Source organism: Balaenoptera physalus, assembly GCF_965194825.1.
Source record: "Balaenoptera physalus genome assembly, chromosome: 16".
Lineage (NCBI taxonomy): Eukaryota > Metazoa > Chordata > Mammalia > Artiodactyla > Balaenopteridae > Balaenoptera > Balaenoptera physalus.
This window is the reverse complement of record NC_138898.1, coordinates 43,842,559-43,868,904: the sequence shown is the minus strand read 5'-3', so window position 1 is coordinate 43,868,904 and position 26,346 is coordinate 43,842,559. Positions and strand designations below refer to the sequence as shown.

General features: G+C 38.2%; 1 protein-coding gene across 4 annotated transcripts in view; it reads right to left on the bottom strand.

The window, feature by feature from the left end:
- MACROD2 (mono-ADP ribosylhydrolase 2) overlaps positions 1-26,346 on the bottom strand; it is a 1,951,733-nt gene that overhangs the window by 596,212 nt on the left and 1,329,175 nt on the right. Inside the window, exon 7 of one of the 4 annotated variants that reach the window (XM_082428623.1) lies at positions 1,833-2,173. The exons of the other annotated variants lie outside the window; for them this stretch is intronic. Within the exon in view, the coding sequence (XP_082284749.1) occupies positions 2,069-2,173 (105 nt within the window). The 3' untranslated portion in view covers positions 1,833-2,068. Of the gene's footprint in view, positions 1-1,832; positions 2,174-26,346 lie in introns of those variants that run through there. 4 annotated transcript variants of the gene reach the window in all.

Here is a 26,346-nt window from a genome sequence, read left to right as displayed (position 1 = left end):
TGCTCCTCTCTCCATCATCTCTGATAGGCTCACCCAGGCTCCACCTGAACTTCTCCTAGGATGGGGAGTTCACTGGCTCAGAAAGTACATGGACCGGTGCTCCTCAAATGTCAATGTGTATCTGCTCACCTGAACATCTTTTTTTGTTCTTTTTAAATTTTTATTGCAGCATAGTTGCTTTACAATGTTGTGTTCGTTTCTGCTGTACAGCTAAGTGAATCAGCTATATGTATACATATATCCCCTCTTTTTCTGGATTTCCTTCCCATTTAGGTCACCACAGAGCATTAAGTAGAGTTCCCAGTGCTATACAGTAGGTTCTCATTAGTTATATATTTTATACATAGTAGTGTATATATGTCAATCCCAATCTCCCAATTCATCCCACCTGCACATCTTGCTAAAATGAAAATCTGGATTCAGTAGATCTGGGGCAGGCTGAGATTATGCATTTCTAACAGTCTCACAGGTGATGATAATATTGCTGGTCTGTGTATATTGACAGTAGCAAGTAACTAGACAATAATACCATTTCAAGTGCTACTTTTCAAGATAACACTGCATGAGTTGAAACCTGAGGAAAACAGGGAGGAAATCACTGTTCCCACTTAATACATGGGTACCTGAAGTGGCAGATCTTCCAAAGCTACACAGAAGTTAGTAATAAATCAGGAAGAGGTCAGATGATGAGGCCCATGCTCCTCCCCCAACCCTTGTACTTTCCCACAAAATTGCTCTGTTCAAACACCCAACTCCTCTCATCCTGATAAATACATTTGTCCTTCTTCTCACATGAACAGAATGTCAACATTACAGTCTCAATTATTTCCTGGTGGGACTATTTTGTTTCTATCCGTCCATGTCACTTCTATATTTTAGACCCATAGTCAAAGTATTACAATTTGGACTAGAATAGTCCTGAGACATTACTGTGTAGACAGATCACTGGGGGAACTTTTTTTTAAAATGCAGATTCTGATTCAGTAGGTCTGGGTTGAGGTCTTAGCTTCTGCATTTTAACAGCTCCCAGAAGATACCTATGTTGCTGATCTTGGGACTACCGTCTGAGTAGCAAGAGTTCAGACCATTACTCACTGAACTTTCACACTGATCCCTCTTCTCATTTTACCTCTATATCTGTAAAAGCCATTATGGTGCAAATGACAGGAAACTTAACTCCAAGTAGCACTCAAAATGAAAAAAAAAAATTATAATCTTTTATAATTTAAAAATTTCAGTGATATGTGTAGCTTCAGGTAAGGCTTGATCCAGCTTCTCAGTGATATCTCCAATTACTATTATAAGTGACTGCTTGATTTCAGCTCATTTGCTGATGTGAACCACATGTGTGTACATATGTAGTAGTTGTGAATATGCTACCTGATGAGGAGGAAGTCACGTAGTATGTCAGGTGCTTTTTTTCCCACTAAGACAGAAGTTGAGGTGTCCCTTCTTGTCAAAATTGCAAGTGGATATTTTCTTGGGTTGGGAAGAATGCCCTGTGGAATGATTTCTGAGACTATTTCTGCTCTAAAGACTATGATTTAGGGATCTGAGAAAGTTCTAAGAACTTGGTCAAAATTAGAAGGCATGGATGATTAAGGACTAAGAAAAATACCCATGACATATGAATTCTCATGTCTTGCCTTTAGATTGAAACATAAGCCCTGAGTTAATTTATAATTTTAAAAATGCTCCACTAAAGCTTCTCTGAACTCTCACCCCAATATTTAATAATCCTCCCCAATCACATGTAAATGTTCCTTCTTGTGCCATTTCCTCCTCTTCTACTACCTCTGCCTCCACTCTTTCCTTGTTTGGATTCGGTACAGTGGAGGCATCCTTAACAAGGCATGTGGGACCACTCTCACAGGACTGGAGCTCCTAATCAATAGCTTCAGAAAAGTTAGGAAGGGGAAGGAAAGACAAGAGTCTCTTTTCTTTAGTTATGGTGCATTTTCCTTAGTCCAGTCACTCTAGTCTTTCCATTCAGAATTCCAAAGTATCTGGAATCTTGACCCTCATTTTCATTCATTTTTTATGTGGAGCAAAACTTGCAAAAAAAAAATTATATTCCTATAGGAAATGTCATGACATTTTGTTTTCTGCAGTGAATGCACAAGCTTGCAAGATTATGTTGATCTGATGGTGACTCTGCTGTCACATTCAGGAACTGAAATGATAGAAGAAAAATGCAAATATGGTCACTAAATGAAATCGAGGAAAGGTACTTGTTTATAGTTATGGATCTTTATTCTATTTTTCTCCTCTTGAATAATATACAGTATTTTCTAGTCAGTTGTGGTAAGGGATATTTTTGGAAAATTATTAGGAATTCAGATGTGAACATCTTTGGGTACATTTTATTAGGGAGGTTTTTAAGTATGTAATTTTATGATATTTTATGAGCTTTTACAAATGGGTCATTTGTCCAGATAAGAAATTTAGTTATAGAATGAACATAGAGTTATATTTGGATCTTAATTACACAGGCCAGAACCACTGGCAAAGTCATTAGATATAATAATTCCTAAGCTTCCCAGAAGAATGGACTGATCAGGAGGTGATCTCACTGGGGCCATTTTCTGGCTTTAAGAGGCCTGAAATTTTACTCTGAGGTTTCTCAATAATTTAAATGGCATAGTGTCTGTGCTAAGATCTCAGACAGCTGTCAATTTCCAGTTGGAAAACAGAGTCTGGGTCTACAAAAACCCCACAACTTCAGAAAATTGGTGAAGGTATCTGGATAAATCAATCAAATGGAAATGATTTTAGACAAAGGTTTTCTTTAACCTACACTGTGCTGATGCTTTGTTCACTTAGCCCATATGCTTTGATGTTTTAGTTACTACATTTTGACTGATTGACAAGACATGGCGTGGTCAAAAGGCAATACATACAGGGTATTAATTAACTCTATTAAGTGGGCTGAATTTTCTTCCCTTCTTGATCTTTTCTCCCCTTATTTCAGTTTTTTTAAAATCCCCTCAAACTTGCTTAACCTCTTCTCCACAGGTCAATTGTCTCATTAACACAAATAAAATTATAGGTCGTTCTGAGGCTCCAACTGGTAGCAACAACTAATAATATTTACAGCTCTTTTTCCAACAGCAGTTGCACCCTTGGGAACATAATGAGAAACTAATTACCACTGATTTAGCAACTGAACTTTTCAGGCATTCTTTGTCAACCACTAGATAGCTAGCATTAGGAACAATGGAGGAGGCAGGGAGGAGAGTGTTCAGAGGTGCTGAGAACCTACATGCAGCCAAAGGTGTATCAAGAGGCACAAGAATACCCACAGCAGCAGCTAGCGTAGACACTTCCAACACCACTCCCATGATGCTGTGCAGCATCCAGGATTAGCCCTTCTGGACCCGTCCTCTTGTGGACTGGGATTCCATTTCAGCAAGTAGTAGGTGGGCTTTAAGGGTTGGAAAATGAAGGAGGAGCTTGTGATAAACATTGGTGTTTCCCATTCGGCCATATTTTTCTCACAGCTCCATATGTCTGGGGTCAAAAAATTCAATTGTAGTCAAAGCACAAAATCACCACAATTTGTAGATATAGTGTGAAACACTAGCTAAGTAATTTGGGGACAGTTCTAATATGAACTTACTAGACTAAATGTCATTGTGATGTATGAGGAAATTGGATTTTTCTATAATATTTATTCAAACTCATGTGATCATAGTTTTATCCTATACTTTCAAGAAAGTTTAATAAACATCCATAGCAAGATGTAGTTTTTCAAAATTTACCTGAGAAGGGGGATGAGATGGGGGGATGTGAAACAAGATTTTCAAAATCTGAATTTTGTTTTCATTATCAGACAAAATCAGTTCTGTCAAATTTTTAAAGTAAGCCATTTAACAAAGTAAAAGAAGCAATAGTATATATGAAGAATATTAAGATTCTCTTTACTAAAACTTCAGACTAACAACCACAGGAAATTTCAAATTGATGAAATATTTTTCCAAGAAAGGCAAATCATGATTTCTAAAGAGTTTCTGTTTTGGAATATTGTCCAGGTTGTGATTTGGTCTATGTGTGTGTGCACGCGTATGTGTAAATATATACCCTGGAGGCAGTTAGTTGAGTACCCTAATCAGGTATTCACCCTCCACAGATGGCTACATCAACCATATCAACTATCAATATTGAACAGTAGAGGGCTAGTTAACAAGCAATGGAGACATTAGAAGTAATTCTTTATTGGTAAAATGAGAGGTGTTCAAGATATGTAGTTGGCCAGAGAAATTGTATGGGCACCATCACCTTTGTATGAGACATGCATGAGAATCTGGCAAGGTCAACCACCTAGGAGCTTGAGAGACACGCCAAGGTCCACAGCTCTGCCTGATGTTACAATCACACACTGAATGGACGAGTCCATGGCCTCATCTACCTTCAGGATTGGCTGCTCAGAATGACCTTTTTTAGACTAGATGACTATTTTTGTGACTGCTTGCTAATGGATGTTTGTACGTGCGACAGAATTCAGCCTGAGAAGTGCCCGCATTGTAACATAGAGTTTGACATGGATGCGAGTTATCAGTAGAAATGTTCCCTTCGTTCTATTTTTCGCCTCTACCTGAGGCCAGTAATATTTGACAAATGGACATAACAATTGTTGATGAAGCTAAAGGTTGTGGGCAGAAACACAGAAACAAAGGTGGAGTGGGTGCTGGAGGGTCTGACTCAGGAGCAGGGAGGAGATCCCCAAACAGCTGGTGTTCCCCAAATACACCCAAGAACAGTAACTCGTTAATGCAGGGGAGACATCATTTTTTTCCTTTTCAATCTAGTTACAAAATATACTATCAGCTCAAAAATTAATGCTACCATACAGTATATTTCTCCTTATCAAGATCCATTTGATGGCAGTAAGAACTAGAAAGCTAGAGATATTCAACAGTTCTATTTAGGGGGAGGCTGTGGTCTGGATGAAAATTTTCTTCCATTACATTTATTCATGTCTGTTGGTTAAGAATTTTCTCTTGTTTACAAGTATCTTTACTATTTCCCAATTATTTTTTATTTACCTATTTTCAATCTTTCTGAGAAATTAAAAGAAAAGAAGAATGCATTTTTTTAAAGAAAATAATGAGGAAAAAGAAGAACAGAACCAGACCAAGACAAAACATGGGGGCCAGATATTAATAGCCACGTTAATAATCCCAAGTTCCAAGGTTGCACCCTGATTTGTTTCCTTAGCTCAACCAGTTATCACTATATGTAGTTTGGTGTGTAGCAAATTATGCTGATGCTCTACCCATGGCACCTTAAAGTTCACTGTTCCCTTGCATAACAGTGCCTTCTCATCGCAAGCCCCTGTGACTCTCTGGCCAGGATGGGTGAAGAAAGGAAGGTGACAGGTATCAGGTGGGGCAATTCTGAGATGTACGTACTCCATGCAATCTGTGCCCATATTAAGCACACGTTTTAAATAAGCCATCTTTATCCTTCCAGAGACATGAACAAAGAGCCCTTTCCCTTTATTACTATTTCCGCATTCTATTGCCACACCCTTGTTCTGCTGCTTGCAAGAATTACAAACTGCAGCCTTGTGACTCCTGGAACTGCATATAATCACCATTCAAGAGGAAAAATGAATTGCAAAATGAAAACCTTCCCTGCAACTTAACATACAGAAAATAAAGGCAAGGAAGTACACAAGTGAGATCTTAGGGAAGCTTGATGCTTAATCATGGTAATTAACCAGAAAAATCATGTATGGGTATCATGCATCATTTGGTCCTGAGTAGAGGTTGTATTATTGCACAAAGGCTCAAAGATTGTCCATTTGTACAAAGTTGACCTATATCCCAAACCAGAACTGGTTTCCATAGAAGCTTTAAAATAATGATAATAATAATAATAATAAATTGATTCTGTTACAGCTTTATCAGTCGTAGGTAAGGAAAGGTAGAGAAGAAACGAGGCCAAATGTATTAATATTGGGACAGTTAACAAGCAAAGGAGATATCAGAGATAATTCCTTACCGGCAAAATGAGTGGTGTGCAAGATATGTAGTTAGAATTGAAGAAATAAAAATTCCCTGACCTGCTGATCTGGTGGTGAGTATTTACTGTGAGACCAAAGAAACTTCCCTGAAGCAGAATAGATAAAATGACACCATTTTCACAAACCAACTTGCTTCACCTTTGAAGAAATTCTCTCAGATTTCCTTCGTCCTCAAAGATAATAGAAACACGACTCTCAGACAAATATTTACAAGTCTTGGCACCACAGAGCTCTCTCCTCCCTGTAATGTTTTGTGTATTTATACGGAGGCACGCTCACTGCCGCTGAAAGATGTTGTCTCTGGAGGGGAAGGGCCAGAGGTCATCTGTAATGTGGTTTTATTCCACTGATCTCAGTGGCTGTACAGGAGGGAGAGCTTTCGTTTAGTGAGGTCTTTACTCCGATTCACTTCTGGTATGTTCTCGTGCTTTGCCCCTTCATGGTTTTAATGTCAAAAGTAAGATGAGAAGATGTGGCTTGCCTAAAGCAGTGAATAACAAAGAGAGACTTAAAAAGCCAAGAACTGTTATAGAAACATGTATTTTATTAGGTCTTGTACAAAAATCTAGCAAATACCACCAAGGCTGTGAGCTATAATCAGATAAATGCCATCAAATACTCTGAGGACTTCAACTGCACAGCCAGACCTGTCATCTGCCCAGACTGGGAGGTTAAGCTGAGGTTTGTCATAAACTCTGCAGAAGAGGGCATTTGTGTCTAAATCCTACATTCTCCACGAAGACATTCTGCCTATGGCATTGCAGGGTTGTTTTTTTTTAATTCCCTTAAAATAAACTTCTAGTTTCAAATTCATGAGATTCTTGAAATCTTCTATAATTCCTACATATTTCCTGCCTTGCACTGCCTAGGAGTATTTTTGTTGTTTGTTTTCTCTGGTGTTTGTTTGTTTTTAATTCAGCAAATTTAAATGGCCACACTGGGTCCCATGTCTTAATGGAATATTTGGAGGTATGACTGTTCCGAAGCTGGATTTTGGGGTATCAGACACTGGGCTGAGAGATCTTTGGATCTCGCTGTCGCTAATTAGCTGTGAGACCTTGAGGAAACCACTTCATGTTTCTCTGGGCCTCATGGAAAATGAGGAAGTCACACCGGCTAATATGTAAACTTCTCTTCTAGTCTGATGTTCTGTGACTCTAATAAGCACAGCTAACCATCCTTGAGCGCTTACCACGTGCTATGCAGTATTCCAAAAGTACTGTATGTATTACTCAATTTTCACCACAAGTCTATAAGGTAGGTACTATTTTTCTAATTGACCCCATTTCATGAGTGAGAAAACTGAGGTTCGGTGTCTCACGTTAGCTCGCACAGCCAGTGACCGGACAAGCTAGGACGGACAAGGCGCTCTGCCTCTAAAGGATGCCCTCTTTTATTTTTTTTGTTTAAGGTATCAATATGCTACTTTTTGTTTTTTAAATTTTTTTAAGTTTAATTGAAGTATAGTTGACTTGCAATGTTGTGTTAATTTCTTCTGTACAGCAAAGTGACTCAGTTATACACACCTACACACACACGTACATATATTCTTTATCATATTCTTTTCCATTATGGTTTGTCACGGGATATTGAATATAGTTCCCTGTGCTCTACAGCAGGACCTTGCTGTTTATCCGTTAGCAGAGGACGCCCTCTTTACCACCAGGCTAGTCTGCCTCTAGAGCCACCTCTGACCTCCTTCATGCTGTCCCAAGCGTAAAAAGCCCACAGCTGCATGGTGTCTCAGCGGGTTCCTGCAAAAGCAGACACTGAAACTAGGATTTTGGAAAAAGTGTTTTATCTGGGAGATGATTTCAGAAGTACCGTGAGGTAGACCGATGCCTGAGACAAGGGAGAGAGGAAAGCAGCACATGAACATGAATGAAGGGGTTACTAGTCTGGGCAACCGGCACTCTTTCCTGCAGGGGGCGCTCTGAGGAAGTGCATAGAACACAACTTGGAGTTTTCCACTGAGCGGTGATTGGGAGAGGGTATTTCCCTGACTAGCTCCCATCCTGACGGGCTAACTCTCTGAACTTCTGGCCTGCCTGCACTTGAGCCAAACACACCCTCTCAGCCAGAGAACTCCCCAGGCCTGAGCTGCAGGCCGCCTTGAACAGTACAGAAACCGGGTTGTAACATCTCTGGTAGGCTGAGTGGCAAGGGCAAGGCACTGACAGCATCTGCCAGGCGTGGCCGGGAAGTGCAGCAGCCAGGACGCATGCGTAGGCCATTTGGCTCTAGTCCTTGGCCTGTGAACAGGCAAATCACCTACGCCGACAACTCTGTAGGCTCAGGAGTTACTAAGGGGAAAAACAGCTTTGCTCAATCCCCTCTAAGGGTCTCTCTGCCAACCTGGCTTATGCCTGGTGGGAGGCAGGAATCCCAACCCATTGTCTTGTTTGGTTTAATTCGAGATTCGACACATCCCATGATTTATAGGAGGCCCAGGATACTTAATGAGTTTGATCTGTGCCTTGAGCTAAAGCCATCTCCCCGTGCTCAGCCGCTATCGATTAAAAATAAATGCTGGCTTTGTTTATTCTGGACAATTTGTTTGTCTTCTCTACAAATGTTCCATTAGGTATGAGGCTCATTTTTTTAATTCAGTTGCCAAGACTAGTAAAATTTGGATAAGTGCAACATGAAACATGCTTGCACTTTCTGACCAAGTTGAAGGCGTTTAAAAAAATATTTTAAGCAAAACTTTTCAACGTCTTTTCATTAAAGAATAAAACCCAGTTTGATCTTATTACTCTGTAAGACAACACTTCACCAGTAAAAGACATTCCCCAAGGTCTCTAATAAAACGAACAAATATATCCTTATAATATGATTAGTCCATATTAAAGATTCTCTTATGAAAGAAGATCAGTGAGACTCGTTTGGAAGCATTCTTAGCTTGGAGCCAGGAGGTCAAGGGTTGTTACTATTTGACATTTATAGACCTGGTAGCAGTAGATGATGAAGTATTTGAATGAGCAAATTGGACATGACCTAACAGCCCAATAAAACAATGCTGGCCACCTGCGCTGAGTTTTGCCATCATTTAGTCATCTTATCCTCGCATTACATTGCAGGTGATTCGAATGTAAATGATAACTGTAACATCAAACCACCTCACCAGGTCCCGTGAGGATAAGATGACCAAATGCTGGCAACTTAAGGGAAGAAGGGTGCAGCAGTGAATAGACCTCTCAAGGCCGGAGGGCACTAACCTCTCCTTTCAGAACTCAGATTCTCTTGGGTAGACCATAGGCCACTCTTTGTGTTCATTCATTGAGCTTATCATCATGGACTCGTTGAGACCTCACTGTACCAGACACTGAGAAGCGCTGACCTTATTTGGGTGAGCAAAAGCATGCAGACCCCTACTCTCAACAACTTCAAAATCTGACAGGAAAAGATAATTAAATGAAGGAAGTACACTGGTGTGAAAGTGCAAGTGTAAAAGTTTGCGGGAAGGAAAAATGTAAGACAAGAGAGTGTGCAGTTGGCAATTTGACCTGATTATGAAGGTCAGGGTGGAAAGGTTTCCCTGAGGCCATGACATGGGAGCTAAGATCTGTAAGGTGAGGAGGAATTAACTAGATCAGAAGTGTAAGGGAACAGCATTCCTAGGGAAGGGAATGTATGTGCAAAGGCCCTGCACTGGGGAAGGTAACAGGAGCTAGAATGGGCTGGAGCTCAGACTCCAAGAGAAGCATGGCACACGATGAGGGCAGAAAGACTTAATTAGGGGTTTTTGCTCTTATCCTAAGCAGAATCTCATTTGGGAGTATCTTCCTGTCGCCGCTGGAGGCTGCTCCACACGGATGGGCTGGTTCGATTGTAAGTCTCCTTTGTGCCATATGAGGTGTTTGAGGGCTGAGACAAGACCATATTTGTTTCTGCCTTTTCTGAACTTAGCATCGTAACTGGCTCAATCAGTCTCTTCTTAAATTTTATTGAGATAAAATTAACATATCATAAAATTCACCAATTTTAAAGTGTGCAATTTAGTGGTTGTTAGTATATTCACAAACTTGTTATAAGCATCACCACTATCTATTCCATAACACTTTCATCACTCAAAAAAGCCCTGCTATTCATTAGCAGTCACCCCCCGTCCTCCTCTCGTCTTGTGCCTGACCTATGTTCTGTCTTTGGATTTGCCTATTCTGGACAATTAATGTAAATGCAGTCATACAATATATGACCTTTTGTATTTGGATTCCTAAACTTAGCATACTATTTTTCTGGTTGAACCACACTGTACCATGAATCAGTACTTCATTCATTTTTATGATAATAATATTCCATCAGAATGGAACAATATCCCATTGTATGAATATACCACATTTTGCTTCTATCTGTTCATCAGGTGGTAGACATTTAGGTTGTTTTCACTTTTTAGCTATTATGAATAATGGTGCTATGGCATCCATGTACAAGTTTTTGTGTGAATACCTGTCTTCAATGATTTCTGTTAAATGTAGGATTAGAATTGCTGAGTTATATGGTAACTCTGTGTTTAACTTTTTAGGGAACTTCCACACTATTTTCCATAGCAGTCTGCATCATTTTCTTATCCCACCAGTAATGTACAAAAGTTCCAGTTTTTCCACATCCTCCCCAACACTTATTGTATGCTATTTTGATTACAGATATCCTACTAGGTGTGAAGTTGTATCTCATTTTGGTTTTGATTTGCATTTTCCTAATGATGCTAAGCATCTTTTCATGTTCTTAGTGGCCATTTGTGTATCACTGAATAAATGTTTATTGAAGTCATTTGCCCATTTTTTAAAAATTGGGTGGTTTGTCTTTTTGTTGTTGAATTGGAGGAATGAATACTAGAACCCTTATCAGTTTTATGAATTGCTAATATTTTATTCCAGTCTATGAGTTGTTTTTAAATTTCTTGACATTGTCCTTGGATGCATAAAAATTTGCAATTTTAATGAAGTCCAATTTCTTTATTGTTTATTTTGTTGCTTGTGCTTTTGGTGTTATATTTAAGAAACTGTTCTAATCCAACATCACAAGATTTATACCCATGTTTCCTTTTAAGTGTTTTATAGTTTTAGCTCTTATAGTTAAGTCTCAAATCTATTTGGGGCTTTTTTGTTTGTATAGGGTGTGAGGCAGGGGTCCAAATTCATTCTTTTGCATGTGGATATTCATTTGCCCCAGCACCTTTTGTTGAAAAGGCTATTCTTTCTCCATTGAATTGTCTTGCACCTTTGTGAAAAATTAATTGACCACACACATATATGTGCTTTTCTGGATTCTTAATTGTATTCTCTTTATCTATATATATCCTTATGCCAGTACTGCACTGACTTGATTACTGTAACTTTGCAGTAAATATTAAAATTGGGAAGTCTGAACCCTCCAACTTTATCCTTCTTTTTGAAAAGATTGTTTTGGCTACTTGAGTTATCTTGGTATTCTATATGAATTTTAGGAATAGCTTTTCCATCTCTAAAAAAAAAAGGCAGTTGGAATTTTGATACTGATAACATTGAATCTGTAAATCACTTTGGGGAGTATTGTCATCTTAACAATATTAGGTCTTTTGATCAATGAACATGGGATGTCATTCCATTTATTAAGTCTTTTTAATTAATCTTAATAATGTTGATCCACCAGAGGGCAGAAAGCAGAAGCAAGAACTACAATTCTGCAGCCTGTGGAAGGAAAACCACATTCACAGAAAGACAGAAAAAATGAAAAGGCAGAGGATTTTGCACCAGATGAAGGAACAAGATAAAACCCCAGAAAAACAACTAAATGAAGTGGAGATAGGCAACCTTGCAGAAAAAGAATTAAGAATAATGATAGTGAAGATGATCCAGGACCTCGGAAAAGAATACAGGCAAAGATTGAGAAGATGCAAGAAATGTTTAACAAAGACCTAGAAGAATGAAAGAACAAACAGCTAGAAGAATTAAAGAACAAACAAACAGAGATGAACAATACATTAACTGGTATGAAAAAGACACTAGAAGGAATAAATAGCAGAAAAACTGAGGCAGAAGAACGGATATGTGACCTGGAAGACAGAATGGTGGAATTCACTGCTGTGGAAGAGAATAAAGAAAACAGAATGAAAAGAAATGAAGACAGCCTATAAGAGACCTTTGGGACAACATTAAATGCAACAACATTCACATTATAGGGGTCCCAGAAGGAGAAGAGAGAAAGGACCCAAGGAAATATTTGAAGAGATTATAGTCAAAAACTTCCCTAACATGGGAAAGGAAATAGCCACACAAGTCCAGGAAGTGCAGAGAGTCCCAACCAGGATAAACCCAAGGAGAAACACGCTGAGACACATAGTAATCAAACTGACAAAAATTAAAGACAAAGAAAAATTATTAAAAGCAACAAGGGAAAAATGACAACATAAAAGGGAACTCCCATAAGGTTAACCGCTGTTTTCTCAGCAGAAACTCTACAAACCAGAAGGGATTGGCACAATATATTTAAAGTGATGAAAGGGAGGAAACTACAACCAGGATTACTCTGGCTAGCAAGGATCTCATTTGGATTCAATGGAGAAATCAAAAGCTTTACAGACAAGCAAAAGCTAAAAGAATTCAGCACCACCAAACCAGCTCTACAACAAATGCTAAAGGAGCTTCTCTAAGTGGGAAACACAAGAGAAGAAAAGGACGTGCAAAAACAAACCCATAACAATTAAGAAAATGGGAAGAGGAACATAAATATCAATAATTACCTTAAACGTGAATGGATTACATGCTCCAACCAAAAGGCACAGGCTCGCTGGATGGATACAAAAACAAGACCCATATATATGCTGTCTACAAGAGACCCACTTTAGACCTAGGGACACATACAGACTGAAACTGAGGGGATGGAAAAAGATATTCCATGCAAATGGAAATCAAAAGAAAGCTGGAGTAGCTATACTCATATCAGATAAAATAGACTTTAAAATAAAGACTGTTACAAGAGACAAGGAAGGACACTACATAATGATCCAGGGATCAATCCAAGAAGAACATATAACAATTATAAATATATATGCACCCAACATAGGAGCACCTCAATACATAAGGCAACTGCTAACAGCTATAAGAGAGGAAATTGACAGTAACACAATAACAGTGGGGGACCTTAACACCTCACTTACACCAATGGACAGATCACCCAAACAGAAAATTAATAAGGAAACACAAGCTTTAAATGACACAATAGACCAGATAGATTTAATTGATATTTATAGGACATTCCATCCAAAAACAGCAGATTACACTTTCTTCTCAAGTGTGCATGGAACATTCTCCAGGATAGATCACATCTTGGGTCACAAATCAAGCCTCAGTAAATTTAAGAAAGTTGAAATCATATCAAGCATCTTTTCTGACCACAACTCTATGAGATTAGAAATCAATTACAGGGAAAAAAAAGTAAAAAACAGAAACACATGGAGGGTAAACAATACGTTACTAAATAACCAAGAGATCACTGAAGAAATCAAAGAGGAAATCAAAAAATACCTAGAGACAAATGACAATGAAAACATGATGATCCAAAACCTATGGGATGCAGCATAAGCAGTTCTAAGAGGGAAGTTTATATATAGCAATACAAGCCTACCTCAAGAAACAAGAAAAATCTCAAATAAACAATCTAACATTACACCTAAAGGAATTAAAGAAAGAAGAACAAACAAAACCCAAAGTTAGCAGAAGGAAAGAAATCATAAAGATCAGAGCAGAGATAAATGAACTAGAAACAAAGAAAACAATAGCAAAGATCAATAAAACTAAAAGCTGGTTCTTTGAGGAGATAAACAAAATTGATAAACCTTTAGCCAAACTCATCAAGAAAAAGAAGGAGAGGACTCGAATCAATAAAATTAAAAATGAAAAAGAAGTTACAACAGACACCACAGAAATACAAAGCATCATAGGAGACTACTACAAGTACTCTATGCCAGTAAAATGGAAAACCTGGAAGAAATGGACAAATTCTTGGAAAGGTATAACCTTCCAAGACTGAACCAGGAAGAAATAGAAAATATGAACATACCAATCACAAACACTGAAATTGAAACAGTAATTAAAAATCTTCCAACAAACAAAAAGTCCAGAACAAGATACCTTCACAGGTGAATTCTATCAAACATTTAGAGAAGAGCTAACACCCATCCTCTTCAAACTCTTCCAAAAAATTGCAGAGGAAGGAACACTCCCAAACTCATTCTGTGAGGCCACCATCACCCTGATACCAAAACCAGACAAAGATACTACAAAAAAAGAAAATTACAGAGCAATATCACTGTTGAATATAGATGCAAAAATCCTCAACAAAATACTACAAACAGAATCCAAAAACACATTAAAAGGATCATACACCATGATCAAGTGGGATTTATCCCAGGGATGCAAGGATTCTTCAATATATGCAAATCAATCAATGTGATACACCATATTAACAAACTGAAGGATAAAAACCATATGATCATCTCAATAGATGCAGAAAAAGCTTTTGACAAAATTCAACACCCATTTATGATAAAAACTCTCCAGAAAGTGGGCATAGAGGGGATCTACCTCAAGATAATAAAGGCCATATATGACAAACCCACAGCAAACATCATTCTCAATGGTGAAAAACTGAAAGCATTTCCTCTAAGATCAGGAACGAGACAAGGATGTCCACTCTCACCACTACTATTCAACATAGTCTTGGAAGTCCTAGCCACAGCAATCAGAGAAGAAAAAGAAATAACAGGAATACAAATTGGAAAAGAAGAAGTAAAACTGTCACTGTTTGCAGATGACATCATACTATACATAGAGAATCCTAAAGATGCCACCAGAAAACTACTAGAGCTAACCAATGAATCTGGTAAAGTAGCAGGATACAAAATTAATGCACAGAAATCTCTTGCATTCCTATACACTAATGATGAAAAATCTGAAAGAGAAATTAAGGAAACACTCCCATTTACCATTGCAACAAAAAGAATAAAATACCTAGGAATAAACCTACCTAGGGAGACAAAAGACCTGTATGCAGAAAACTAGAAGACACTGCTGAAAGAAATTAAAGATGATACAAACAGATGGAGAGATATACCATGTTCTTGGATTAGAAGAATCAATATTGTGAAAATGACTATACTAGCCAAAGCAATCTACAGATTCAATGCAATCCCTATCAAATTACCAGTGGCATTTTTCACAGAACTAGAACAAAAAATCTTAAAATTTGTATGGAGACACAAAAGACCCTGAATAGCCAAAGCAATCCTGAGGGAAAAAAACGAAGCTGGAGGAATCAGACTCCTTGACTTCAGACTATATTGCAGAGCTACAGTAATCAAGACAACATGTACTTGCACAAAAACAGAAATATAGATTAATGGAACAGGATAGAAAGCCCAGAGATAAACCCACACATCTATGGTCAATTAATCTATGACAAAGGAGGCAAGGATATACAATAGAGAAAAGACAGTCTCTTGAATAAGTGGTGCTGGGAAAACTGGACAGCTACATGTAAAAGAATGAAATTAGAACACTCCCTAACACCATATACAAAAATAAACTCAAAATGGATTAGAGAGCTAAATGTAAGACGGGACACTATAAAACTCTTAGAGGAAAACATAGGCAGAACACTCTTTGACATAAATCACAGCAAGATCTTTTTTGATCCACCTCCTAGAGCAATGGAAATAAAAACAAAAATAAACAAATGGGACTAATGAAACTTAAAAGCTTTTGCACAGCAAAGGAAACAAGACAGAAAGAGAATCCTCAGAATGGGAGGAAATATTTGCCAACGAATCAATGGACAAGGGATTAATCTCCAAAATATATAAACAGCTCATGCAGCTCAATATTCAAAAAACAAATAACCCAATCCAAAAATGGGCAGAAGACCTAAACAGACATTTCTCCAAAGAAGACATACAGATGGCCAAGAAGCACATGAAAAGATGCTCAACATCACTTATTAGAGAAATGCAAATCAAAACTACAATGAGGTATCACTTCATACCAGTTAGAATGGGCATCATCAGAAAATCTACAAACAACAAATGCTGGAGAGGGTGTGGAGAAAAGGGAACCCTCTTGCACTGTTGATGGAAATGTAAATTGATACAGCCACTATGGAGAACAGTGTGGTGGTTCCCTAAAAATCTAAAAATAGAATTACCATATGACCCAGCAATCCCACTACTGGGCATATACCCAGAGAAAACCATAATTCAAAAAGACACAGGCACCCCAATGTTCATTGCCACATTATTTACAATAGCCAGGTCATGGAAGCAACCTAAATGCCCATCGACAGACGAATGGATAAAGAAGATGTGGTACATATATACAATGGAATATTACTCAGCCATAAAAATGAACGAAAGTGGGTCATTTGTAGAGACGTGGATGGATCTAGAGACTGTCATACAGAGTGAAGTAAGTCAGAAAGAGCAAAAGAAATATCGTATATTAATGTATATATGTGGAACCTAGAAAAATGGTACAGATGAACCAGTTTGGAGTGCAGAAATAGAGACAGAGATGTAGAGAACAAACGTATGGACACCAAGGGGGGAAAGCGGGCGGCAGGGAGATGGTGGTGGTGGTGGGAAGAATTAGGAGATTGAGATTGACATATATACACTAATATGTATAAAATAGGTAACTAATAAGAGCCTGCTCTATAAAAAATAAATAAAATTCAAAAATTCAAGAAAATAAAAATAAAAAATAATTTAAAAAGTCATGTATGAATTATGCAGAAAGTTTTCGAGTATTTCCTAGACCCCACCTTTCCTGGCCCTTCACAGCTGAAACTACTGAGATCTAACAACATAAGAAAGTTTTCAACCTAGACAACAAGGGGTGCCATCATAGTCAGAGCTAAGGGAAGCAAGTCAAGGAGAGTACAGTGAGATGAAAGGTTTCTTAAAAGTAAAAGGTAACACATTTACACTTAGATTTTAAGTTTCTCAAATTAAATGCCAAAATTAAACATCTCTTAGTTTAAAAGAGTGGCTGGCAAGTTCAAGGAGAAATATCAAATACTAATACAATATCTTCTCAGCATCACAATTAAATTCCTCCTTTTCTCAATATAGTACCACTGCCTTCAATAATGGTTTCTATTTATATTTTACTAATAAATACTACCATGGAAAACAAAAATCTTAATAATGTTTTGTAGTTTTTAGTGCAAACGTCTTACACTTCCTTGGTAAGTTTATTTATAAATATTTATTATTTTTGATGCTGTTATAATTGGCCTCGTTTTCTTGATCCCATTTTCAGATTGTTTATTGATAGTGTGTAGAAATAACTGATTTTTGTATACTGATCTTGCATCATGAAACTTTGCTGAATTCATTTATTAGCTCTAATAGTTTTTTGGTTTCCATTGTTTTCTTTTTGGCAGATTTTTTAGGATTTTCCATATATAAAACATATCATATGCAAGTAGACTACGTTTGTATTTTTCCTTTCCAATCTGAAAGCCCTTTATTTCTTTTTCTTACCTAATTGCCCTAGCTAGAATTTCCTTTACCATGTTGAACAGAAGTGGTGAGCATGGATATCCTTGTCTTACTCCTGATCCTGGGGGGAAATTATTCAGTCTTTCACGATTAAGAATGATGTTAGCTATGGAGTTTTCACAGATGGCCTTTCAGTTGGTCTCTTTTGAGGAAAGAAAAAAGACACACCCTTCTTTTTTCAACTTCTAAGAAAGAAAATGTATTTGTTCCTAAAGACTACCACCCATGATTCCTCTTTGCTCCTTCAGTCTACTTCCTAAGTGGTACTTTGTCCCAGTCAGTGTTTTCCAACATGGTTAATAAACAATACATCAGAATCACCTTGAGGGTTGATTTAAAAGGCAGATTCTTGTGCCCCTCCCCAGAGTATGATGCCAAAATCTCTGGGTCTGGAGCCCAGGCATCTGCATTTAAACAAGCCCCCACATGATTCCTTATGAAAAGAAAAGAAAAGAGTTTAGTTTTCAAATAAGCTTGTGAATACTGTCAAAATAGATATTAAAGGCTGAGTATGCTGAAAAAATATATATAAACCCACTTAAACTAGTAAATTCCAAATGTATTTTACTAAGAAATTTTGGGGGGCAAACACCAATTAATCAAGTGGAATACAGTATAAAAAATTTTAGGTAATCACTTTTCATAAATCTGGTGGTGGGGAAAAAAAACTTTTCCTAAGTCTAAGGAGATCCAAACAACCACAAAGCCAGCTATCAATGAAAGATGTTCAATAGTAGAAAAGAAACGTGAACAATGGTTGTGCGATGTTGTTCTTTTTGGCAAGATTACAGCCACCCAGATGCCTTGTTCATAAGGGTCTTTACAAACACTGAGTCTGCACATTGTTCTGTGAAATGGAAAAAGGAAGAAGAAACTAACACAATATTATAAATCAACTATACTTCAATACTTCAATTAAAAACATTTAAAAAAAATCTATCCCTGACCCTTATTGACTAGGAAGAGGGAAATGCCTGTAAGCTGTGGGCAAACAGCAGCATCGTGGTACCCAAGGAGCACCTTGCTATTTGTTGTACAGAGTAAGGCAGTGAACAAAGCAATTGGGTGCCGAACATAGCTATCCCCTACCAGAGTAGCAGTGTTTGTAAAGCACTTCAGAGGCCTTCCCTGCCATCTTTTCCAGCCAGCTCTGCCCTCTACCCTTTCTCATACTCTCTTAAGGGGAAAGATGGGCCTGATCCATTTTGCTGGGGTCCATGTTATGCTCCAGTATCTCCAGGCCTTTGCCCTGCTGCCAGGCAGTTTCCTTTCCACTTTATCAGTAGAGATGAAGATAATAGTACTTTAGTGAGTACTCTGTATGTGCCAAGCATGGTGCTATGACCTCTACATTTTCCCATTTAACCCTCACTCATGAGTTGGTACCATGATGACATGTGACCTTGAGCAAGTCATTTCAAATTTCTGACTTTCTATTTTCTCATCACTAAAATAGGAATAAGAAGAACATCCATCTCAGGGGTGTGGACTTCAATGGGATAATCCACACACTGCTCTGAGACTCTCGGGTTCATAGTAAGTGTTCAGTAAGTCTGAACTAGCATTAATGTTATTCCCACTTTTTTTTTTTTTTTTTTTTTTACAGATAAAGGGACTGAAGCTCAGAGACAATAAAGCACTTTTCCAAGGTTATGCAGACACTAAGTGGTCCTGCTGGGATTCAAATGTCAAACTTCAGCATCTTTGCCCTTAACCATGACACCGTGCCACCTCCAAACACCACTCATCTTGTGTGGTGCATCTTAGGTCCTTCCTCTGCCAGATTTTCAATAACTCGCGGTAGACTTTCTCTGTCTTCTGAACTCATAATATTTATTATCTGTGCCACTTATCATGTTAGTACGTTCTAATGAATATTTAATATTGGAAACTAAAAAATAATCCTGATATTCACGCCTTGTAAATTCAATCACATAATAAACTTCTTTTGAGCATCTTCTGTGTGTCAGGCACTGTGATAAGGTGTGGGGTTTTGACATCGTTGCCCACATGGAGCTGCTACAGGAGGAAGAGGGATATTAATGGAAGGGTTCCATAAATAAGTGCAGGACTGCAGTTGTGGTGAGTGCCCTGAAGGAGAGGTGATGGATGCCTGAGAGTACGATGGGGGTGGTGGGGTTGGGCAGAGTCAGAGATGCAGTGAGGAGAGTTGACCTGAGATGAGAGCTCAGCTAAGAAGAAGAGGAGATGCTGAGGTAAAGAAAGGCAGGGAGAACAACCCAGGCAGAGGGTACAGCATATGCAAAGGTGCAGAGGTGTCACGATGGGGGCAGAATGGCACATTCAAGGGATCAAAAACTGGTGAGCGTCTCCAGTGGACATGGACAGATGAAATTGCAGAGGTTGGTAGGAACCGGGTATTGAAGAGTCAAAAAGATCATGCTGAGAAGTCTAAGTTTATATAATACTATAGAAAAACATTTAAATTTTGAGCAGGTTATAATGCAATCAGTTTTGTATGTGAAAAAAATCATGTCTTTGTCTGCAGCAGTAGGGGGAGCAATATGCATGCAGGGAGAACGTTATGGGGTCTGCACTGTCTTCCAGATGAGAGACGGTGGTAGCCCGGCTGAGGATGATGGAGATATAAGTAGGATAGGGGATGAGATAGAGTCAGGAGGTGACAGCTGAGTAGAGATATAAAGAAACCTACAGGCCCTCCATCACGTCGATCTGCCTTCCAGCAGCTGCACTTTTACTTCTCTGGACAATTAAACTTATGTGTCAATTTGACTGGGCCACGATACCCAGATGTGTGGTCAAACACTAGTTCGTATGATGCTGTGAAGGTGTTTTTTAGATGGCATTAATGTTTTTAACAGTAGACTTGGAGTAAAGGAGATTACCTTCTGTAATATGGATGAGCTTCATCCAATCAATTGAAGGCCTTCAGAGAAAACAAAGGTCTTCCAAAGAAGAGAGAATTCTGTCTTTAGTCTACTTTTGGATTCCAGCTGCAACATTAGCTCTTTCCTGGGTCTCCAACCTGCTAACTAGCCTTGCAGATTTTGGAATTATGGACTTGGCAGCCTTCCACAATGGTAGGAGCCAATTCCTTAAAACCTTCTCTCTCTCTCTTTCTCTCCGTGTGTGTGTGTATAATGTATATATAATAATAATAATATATATATTCCTATTGCTTCTGATTCCCTAGAGAACCCTGACTAATGCACTCATATTATTATAGAAGGAGTAGCTGTGTGCTCCCACTAAAGTCCAATCCTTTTACCAGAGACATGCCAGCATTTCTTCCCTCTGTCTCCTATGTCATCAGTTTCTGTTTTGTTATGTTTTGCTGCTGGATTATTTGTATCATTGGCTTTATTTCTCATCCTAAAATATCACTTTTTCTATTCTCCTTGGAGAAATGGCTGATTCCAGATCTGGGGCAGAAAGTGTACAAGATAAGCCTGCAACGTCTTGTCACACCAGAGAGCAAGGAGGCTATCAAAAACTATTAGAATCATGTTTAAAAGACTCGAGAGTCCATTTGAATAGGCTGTTATTGGGCCAACCATGGGTCAATTGTAGTATTTATAACGACAATATGTGCAATGGATTGGAACACACAAAACATGTTAAATCCATGTGCATTTTTCTTAATGATATTTAAGTGTAAAATTACTGGTCACTTTTGAAGATTACTAAGGAACGAACTCACTACTTTGAAAACTGGTAAATAAAGTATGAGGTATTTTTCTTGCCTTTCCTGTTGGAGATGTAACTCTGAGTAACCTAATAGCTGATGAAGGGAAGTTTTTCTTTATAGATGATTGCAAACAATAAATAAAGAAGGAATGATAGAATTAGAATATCACCATTTTGCTATTCTTCATAAGTTAATGGTGTATGTGTATGTACGTGTGTTTGTGTGTGTGTATACATAGATATATACACAAATATGTCTGTATATTTACGTATGTGTGGGTGCATGCATCTGTATTCTGGATCTCATTTAGCCATGTATGTCAGATACAGGCAACACAGGGGACAGAAGGACATGTTAAATGACACTAATGATGTCATTAGCAAAATCTCAACTATGAGATACTCAAAGAGAAAGAGGTAGAAGGAGAGGAATGGAGAGGAGACTGATAGATTAAATAGATCTAAGATAGAATAATGGTCACCTCTGGCAGGAGACATACAGGTTAAGAGGGGACATGAGGAAATCTGGGGTGTTGACTATGTTCTATATTTTGATCTGAATGGCAGTTTTACAAAAATTCATTGAGTCGTAAACCTTAGATTAGTGTATTTTTCTCTCTATGTATTGTATATCTCATTGAAAATTTGAGAGAGACAGAGAAAGAATAACTTAAAAGACATACCAACTACATGCAACATATGGACCTTATTTGGATCTTTTTTAAACAAATAAACAAAACCAACGAGACAACTGAAAACATGTGAACTACGACTGAATATCTGTTTGTGTTCATGTACTATGAACATGTTTCTCAGTAGTGTTTTCATCTTTGGGAGGTACACTTGGAAGTATTCATGGATGGAATGATTAGGTATCCAGCAAATGAGACACGATGCTGAGGAGGGTTACGCACAAAGATTCCAATCGTCCAGGAAGAGCGAGGCCTGATGAGAGGAGACTGTACATCCTAGGCCGCATCTTTGGTCAGTGAGGTGAGTGTGTAGAAGGTTGGTAGATAGCAGACAAGGTAGCTCAATGACATAAATATCAAAGGAACAGAATTTTTACAAACAGGTGGAATAGTAGCTTTCTGAAATATCCAGAAGAGATCAACTTCCCCTCTTGGCCCAGAAGTTGGAGCAGGTAAGAAAGTAAATAGCACCTTGCATGCCTGATCCTGCTGTAAATGTCACACACATCCTGCTCCCTAGTATAGTATCTTAAACACTTAACATCTACTGGTTTATTAATTACAATTTGCTTTAAAATGTGTCCTCTTATCTACATAGCAGCATCAAAAATAATCTTGCCAATTAGATTCCCTTTAACTATAACATAAAATACTGAATGAACATATTGAGGAAGGATCAAATCAAATAAATAAGTTAAATTGTATTTTTATATAAATCAAAATATTGTTAATAAATTTCTGTCAAGATATTCCCACCCGAGAAAAAAATAGAATTATTCTAAAAATGAATACACCAGGGCTCTCTATAGTGTATCTACCATACTTTCAAGCACTATGAAGATGAAAATACTCTACTGTAGTGCGAGTTGGAGCTCCTTGAAATTTCCAAATAGCTATGTCCACCCAATAGTATCAAATCCGAGACATGCCCATCTAAGTCTTGGGAGTGCATATTGAATGAATGAGAATTGTTCTTATTCCCTTTCTTGCTCTATTGACCTATATGTTCTTTTGTAGGTATTATTATAATAGCTAATATGATTGACTTAAACAAATATGAGTTTATTTTTCTCTCATACCAGGTGAAGTTGGTTCCACAAATTCATCAGTGCCCTGGGATAGTTCTTGTTCTTGTCTGCCACCCTTAGGGCGGGTCTTCCATCCTAATTGTCTCCACCTTCAGCCTCAACTGCTGAGTTCCAAACAACAAGAAGAAAGGGAAAAGGAAGGAGGGGCATTCCACATTTCAAGAAACAAAAATTTGCTAGAAATCTCCAGCAAACTTCCACTTCAATTGCATATCCCAGAACCATGACAATCACACCTAGCTGAAAATGAGTTTGGGAAACATGCTTGGATTTTTTTTTTTTTTTTAATAGCTGGGTAAATTGCCATCCCAAATAAAATTGGGTTTATTATTAATAAAGAAGTAAAAGTGGATATTACATCTAAAACTAACAGATTCTGCCATAGTTATATGATACAGACACACACATACACATTTAGGTATGCAAAAATATTAAAGATTGAACTATAAAAATATTAGAACAAAAACTATTTCTCTTTTTACCTCTAGGTAGGAGTATTACAAATCTATTAAGAGGACCTGCCTTGGGATATTAGTTTATAGTGCTCTTGTATTTATCTCATAGTATTTAAGTATCTCATGCCTTTCATACACATTGGGGATTATTCTCAATTTTCAAAGACTAAGATACCTAATTAAAGCAAAAGGCCTTACTCAATCACATCAAATTATACCCTTTGGCGGGGGGGGGGTAAAGAAGGTGTACAGTAATGGAGAAGGACATACATGCAGTATCAAATTAGTTCTATTTTTGCATTTCTTTTTTCTTTGTTCTTCCCCCATTTCCTAAATATATCTTCCTAGAAGGACTACCCTGCACTCACTCTTCCGGGCTTCATTCCTCGTGACTATTTACGTATTCATGCTTTTCAATTTTGAAGCCTTTTGAAACATCCCAGAAAAATATTTGATCTCAAAGATATGAAAGCAAAGATTTCATATTCAACCATCCCTATGAATCCGCTAGTCTTTACAGATTTACGACATTCTCAGAGCATTAATAGAGAAATTTTCACAACTTTATTATTTAAAATATTTATAGTTTTCAATTATGCAAGTAATGGGCAATTTCATTGCATTTATTATGGGTCTAATTCTTGCCAGTCAGTGTGCTTACTATGTAGGCAGTTTATAAAATGGAAAGGATACACACAGTCAAGTTTATCTTTTATCTTCCTCTAACTTTATTGAAACTTCAATCAGCTAGTTTCCAAGGATAGATATCTACAGTACCATCCACTCAGTACCACGGCCCAGTGAAGAGAACCTTAGGAAATGTAATTGATCCACCTTGACCCATAACATCTGTGAGGCTTGGACCACTGCTGAGAGCTTGAGCTACATTTCTCTTGTCAAGGGAGGTTACTAAAACCTGGAAAATGCCCAAAGGAGTGTGAGGTGATGAAAGGTCCAGAAGGGAAGCACAGCTTGGAAAACGTCCAGCAGAACACAGGCAAATTTTACCGTCTCAAAAAGAATACATTATATTTAGGAAATGTAAAGCTCTTGGCATCCAGAGATTTCACAAAGCCCTTGCTATTTCCAGGCTTGCAGGAGGCCCTGACCATTTGTTGGTCTGTATCTCAACCATCTGTCTTTGAGAACATTCCCTCAAGGTTTCCATCTGTCAGCTGGGTCACCTCTGTCTGTCTCTCAACTCTACCTGGTGGATCCTGTGCCTACAATTTCCCTGTTGTTATCTGTAATCAGCCTCGAAGCCCTTGGTTATTCTTGCTGATAATTTATTAACAGGCATGTACTCTATACTCCTAGTTCTATTCTAAAAGCTTTACAAATATTAACCAATTTAATCCTCATAACAATCTTATGGAGTAGTTACAATTATCCCCATTTTTCAGACGAGGAAAATGGAGAGGTCAGGTACTTTGCCCAATATCATCTAGCTAGTAAGTGGTGGGTCTGAGATTGCACCCAGGCTTTTTGGCTCCAGGCTTTAACCACCAAACAATCATACCCCATGTCATTGGAGTAAGGGGCCTTGACTTTGGAGGTCATGTTGTCAAATTTTACTGATGAAGAAATTCCTATGAAAGTCCCTGTGAATGATGGTTGGTCAACTTTGACTTGGATTCCTTCTTCCCTGAGGTTAAGAAGCCCTCCAGATCTGTTACCCAAGTCACCAGTGGTGAATCTAATCTCATGTGACTGGCTTCATGTTAAACAAAGAGGACAAGTGGATGCCGAGATCTTTAGCATCGGCACCACGCTGTTGCTATTTCTCTTTCCTCTCTCAGGGGGCACAAATGAGAGACCTGCCATTAATACCTCTGTATTCTGTTGGCCAGTGCTGCCCGGTAAAATCTGGAGGCAGACCAGTAGAGTTCTAACTCTTGCTAAACCGAGTCACTTCCGTGTTTGGCAGAGCATGCTGAAAAATTCCAAACACAAACATTTTATTTTACTTGGAATGGAACAGAATAAATAACCAAAGCCAACCTGTATGACGGCATCTCAAAATAATGGAGAGAAAACCCAGAACAAAGGAACTTTCATCCTTTTCCCCATTCAGCCACTAACTGCCCTCAGAAGCTTCCTCATTCCTTATTTTTGTCCTGAAGCGAATCCTGCCGACCCAGCTTCCCTCACAAGATCAATTTCAATCCAAAGATATGTACTGACTTCCCATTGGATAAAAGACACATAACTAGGCCTTGAGGATAGAACAATGAACTAGACCCAGCCTCACAACAAATAGTTCAACCACAAAAGAGTGGTATGAGTTCTCAGAAAAATTAAAATGTGTGATGAGACTTCCAGGAAGATGAAGCAACTAAACCATGAGGTCAGAAATAAAAGATATTTAACCTGAGGCAAAAAAAAAAAAAAAAAAAAAATGAGAAGCATCTCCTGAGTTTTAGGGTTTCCAACGGTGCCCAGTTACATAAGCAGAAGATAAACTGGGGGCAGCCTGCTGCCCTAGCTCAGCCTGAGACAATACACAGACCAAGTTACAGAAAATAGGTTTATATTCTATTAGGTTATGTAAATAGGTTTATTGTTTAAATGCAAGGGGGAAATGCAGGACTATTCTGAGCCTTTAGCAGAAAAACTAAGTGAAGGAAAAGTCACTTTCTTTTCAATTTCTCAGTTTCTTTCATAGTGGATTTTCTCGGAGGACAGTGACCCTGGGTCTTCCAGAGTTGTTTACAGTCATTTCCACTGGTCACTCAGCGTGGGTGGCTTCCACAATTGCTGGTTCACCAGGGCAAAGGGGACACGAAAAATGACCCCTCTCACAGCAGAAGTAGAGCCACCTGGAACAGAGCTAGAATGTTGTTAGGCCCCAATTCAGATTTTTCTGCCTTCCTTA